At 41.4% G+C, this 4,044-nt stretch overlaps 1 protein-coding gene and 2 long non-coding RNA genes across 3 annotated transcripts; 1 reads left to right on the forward strand and 2 right to left on the reverse strand.

Annotated features, from left to right (window-relative positions):
* Positions 1-561: 561 nt before the first annotated feature.
* LOC130137528 (uncharacterized) lies at positions 562-1,952 on the reverse strand. Its single transcript, XR_008815942.1, has 3 exons — positions 1,818-1,952; positions 1,022-1,732; positions 562-912 (listed from the first exon to the last, which is right to left on the reverse strand). It is a non-coding gene; the product is annotated as an uncharacterized LOC130137528 (long non-coding RNA).
* Positions 1,462-3,817, forward strand: LOC115684860 (cytokinin dehydrogenase 6). The gene is made up of 5 exons (XM_030609793.2): positions 1,462-2,134; positions 2,424-2,551; positions 2,772-3,032; positions 3,132-3,394; positions 3,481-3,817. Exons 1-5 carry the CDS (start codon positions 1,462-1,464, stop codon positions 3,800-3,802), a joined length of 1,647 nt encoding a protein of 548 aa, XP_030465653.1. The 3' UTR covers positions 3,803-3,817.
* LOC130137527 (uncharacterized) lies at positions 2,672-3,260 on the reverse strand. The gene is made up of 2 exons (XR_008815941.1): positions 3,125-3,260; positions 2,672-3,005 (listed from the first exon to the last, which is right to left on the reverse strand). It is a non-coding gene; the product is annotated as an uncharacterized LOC130137527 (long non-coding RNA).
* Positions 3,818-4,044: the final 227 nt, after the last annotated feature.

The raw sequence follows: 4,044 nt of genomic DNA on the forward strand, positions 1-4,044 counted from the left end.
ATCTAGGATTTAAATATTATGGTCGGTCTCCTTCTAGAAAGCATGCAATCACAATTAGGTTTTTCACCACAAACAAGGGGGGAAGACTATGTTCCAAGTTCACACCTAGACACCATGATGGCCCATTACCCCTCCTAAAGAGAATATGAGAGCGCCATGTCCACTCCATAGTATTACTTTGATTATTTAAAACCTAATGAAAGGTGAGTCCAGATTTGGACAGTCCACAATAATTAACCGTTAAATTTCCATGATCCTAGTGAAGATGAAACCTCATTTGGACGCATTAACCTGCTACGGAACGGAAGGAATCGTCGTGTACAGAGAGAAGTCATCCAAGTTTTTGTCAAAAGTGCATCAATAGAGAGAAACCCATCAGTGCAGCAATGGAGAGAAAAAAACAGATACATACCAGTTGATCAGTACTTGTCTATGCTCAATATTAAGCCCTCCCCACCAATATGGACATATCAACACCGCAATCAGACAAAGATTAAGAGGAAAAGAGAATATTTCAAGGAGCTAAACTGCATACTACCATCACGATTCACGAACATCTACTTTTACCAAACAAAAAGAAGAGGTCAGGTGCATTTAGACATGTAACAAGAGAATCATTCATAACTTCAGACATTTGTGAAGTGAGCCTTCTAAAAGGCAAAGAGGAAGGGCATAGGGAAAATAGGGAACTGTACTTACAAGCCGTTTCACTCTCTTCTCCTTCTTTTTCCAGACCATAGCATTGGGCCCCATTCAGGTCCCAGGCACAACCAATCATATCCCTTCACCCCACAAAGCCCACAGCCATTAGAAAATTCACGTGCCGGTCGGACCCATGGACCTCCCACAGTGGTCATCCCACAAGCTTGCAAAAAGAATCATGGAAGGCCCCGGCAGTCTCTGTCATCAGATCTGCAATTAGATACGCAATTTTTACACTAGGACAACAATAGGATTCAGAAAGAACGAACAACTCATCACACATCGTACATATGAATAAAGACTTGACTGGGGGGGGTACCTGTCAGCTGGAACAGAGGAATGCTAATTCCATCCCAAGCTTATTTTTTGCTATAAATGGCAAATGTATCCTTAACATGATTAACAAGAAACTATAGGAGATAAAACCCCTTTGATGCAAAAGGTGATGATGGGGTCACAACTGTTTGAGAAAGGGAAAAGATTTGTAAGATCTTCCTTTCTTGCGACTTTTTCCTCCTCAACTTGGCTTATTTGTGATGGCTTCTCTCATAAATGAACGCCCCCAAAAAAGAAGAGCTAAAAGCAAGCTCCTAAGACTCTCCCACTCAAGTCGGCAGTCTTCATACGTATTCTTGCCAATGTTGATAGGTTGACTCTGCCACCAAATCTCCTCCCTTTAAATTCCAGCCTTCGACCATTCTTTCCTGCCTTGGTTCTGCTGAACCTCTCCTTTGTTCTTTCTCACGACAAACAATATATATGGAAGTAAAAGTCTTCCATCTTCCACTGCTTCTGACTCGTCCAATGAGAAAAATGAGAAAGCCGGCAGCAAGTTCCCCCCAGCCAAAGAACTTTCTTGTAATAAGAAGCTTCTTGCTCTTATTACTGAGCTGTATAGCTGCTAAACTGAGCCTTTGCTTTTCGAATATCCCCTCTTCACTACTAACGCTCTCCCTTGATGGGCATCTCAATTTTGATGAAGTCCAGCATGTGGCCAAAGATTTCGGCAATCAATACCAGTTGCTGCCTTCTGCAGTATTGCACCCCAAGACGGTTATGGATATTGCCATCACCATTAAGCATATCTGGCAAATGGGCCCTCACTCCGAACTCACCGTTGCAGCCAGAGGCCATGGTCATTCACTTCAGGGTCAGGCACAAGCCTACCGAGGTGTTGTGGTCAATATGAAATGTCTTCAGAGCCCAATAATGCAGGTCCATGGGGGGAAATTCCCGTATGTTGACGTTTCCGGTGGAGAGTTGTGGATAAACATACTGCGTGAGAGCATGAAATACGGTTTAGCACCAAAATCATGGACAGACTACTTACATCTAACGGTTGGCGGTACTCTGTCAAATGCCGGGATCAGTGGGCAAGCATTTCGACATGGACCCCAGATTAGTAATGTCCATCAGCTGGAGGTTATTACAGGTACTACTGATGCAAAAGTTAATGAAACAAACGGCCAACATACTTCATCATCATATATAAGATGAGGGTCAATATACCGCCATGAACACAAAGATGGAGAAATGATACAAAAAATCATCTCGGCCTTTGTTTGCCAAACGCCACACACCACCCCCCCACAAAAAAAAAAAAGAAAAGGCCTTTTGTGCCATCTGCACTATTTATTTATCCTAGTTCATCTTTCTTATTGAAGCACTCCATGTCAAAGTGAAAACATGATAATTTTGGTCATTTTGTAAACAAAATGCAGGAAAAGGGGAGGTCGTAAAGTGCTCAGCGAATCAGAATGAAGACCTCTTCCATAGTGTCCTTGGAGGACTCGGACAATTTGGTATCATCACCCAAGCTAGAATATCTCTGGAACCGGCACCTGACAAGGTAAACACACAAACACACACACACCCATGTACCTGTACCTACATAACACGGCATACTTGTTTACACTATATGCCCCCATTGAGGATTAGATGTAAATATAAGATCACGAGCTCCTCGGATCGCAGATAAATCCAGACATACTCATACTTCAGACATATAATTGCAAGATCTAATGCAGTGGAGTTACAAAGTATTCTAATGTGGTCACCAATTTGAACAGGTGAAATGGATTCGGATGCTCTACTCAGATTTCAACACATTTACCAGAGATCAAGAGCATTTGATATCTTCAGAGAATACATTTGACTACATTGAAGGATTTGTGATAATTAACAGAACTGGCCTTCTAAATAACTGGAGGTCATCCTTTAGTCCACAAGACCCACTTCAAGCAAGCCAGTTTGAATCTGATGGACGAACTCTCTTCTGCCTTGAGGTGGCCAAGTACTTCAACCTGGGGCAGACAGATACAATAATTGAAGTAAGATATCGGAGTCAAGATTTAAATTTCATCCTGAACGTAAGAGCCATCATTAGTTGAAAAAAGAAGAAGATTTTAACAAGTTATTTTACATTTCAGGAGGTTGAGAGGCTATTATCTCCTTTGAATTATATCCCCTCAACGCTTTTCCTATCAGAAGTATCATACATAAATTTCTTGGACAGAGTTCACGTATCTGAGGTCAAACTCAGGTCAAAAGGTCTGTGGGAAGTTCCGCATCCTTGGCTTAATCTTCTCATACCCAGAAGCAAAATTCATCGATTTGCTGAAGAAGTCTTTGGCAATATTCTCACAGACACGAGCAATGGTCCCATTCTCATCTACCCAGTCAACAAATCAAAGTAATGGCGTGCAGAAATAATAGTTTAATCCTCCAAGTTTCAAGAAATTGCCAATCTAGACTGATAAATTTGTCAATTCATTGCAGGTGGGACAATAGGACTTCTGTAGTGATTCCTGAGGAAGATATTTTCTATTTGGTGGCATTCCTTTCCTCTGCAGTTCCTTCTTCCACGGGAACTGACGGCTTGGATCACATACTATATCAGAACAAAAGAATACTAAATTTTTGTGAATCAGCCCATCTAGGGGTGAAGAAGTATTTGCCGCACTATACTAGACAGGAAGACTGGAAGGCGCACTTTGGCCCACGCTGGGAAGCTCTTGTAAGGAGAAAATCTGCATATGACCCCTTGAGAATACTTGCACCTGGCCAAAGAATATTTCAGAAGGCAGTGCCCTTCTCATGATACTCACTTTTTCAATTTCTCAAGGTCCTTTAGAGAAGCAAAGCAAAAGAGGAAGACCCTTGCCAAAGTAGAGGGGGAATGCCTACTATAAAGTGTTGATTATACTATTTATTCTAATTCCTTGTATCTTCTCATATATTATAAGTAACGAGGAGGAGAAGCCTGTGTTAAATATGTTTAAGAAATAAAAATGCTTGCTTAACTATGAAAAGGTAGAGAGAAAAAAAAAATAACATGCCCCA

The sequence above is a fragment of the Syzygium oleosum genome, unplaced genomic scaffold (genome assembly GCF_021117445.2).
Source record: "Syzygium oleosum isolate NSW1041296 unplaced genomic scaffold, Sole_v2.1 Sole_v2.02, whole genome shotgun sequence".
Classification (NCBI taxonomy): Eukaryota; Viridiplantae; Streptophyta; class Magnoliopsida; order Myrtales; family Myrtaceae; genus Syzygium; species Syzygium oleosum.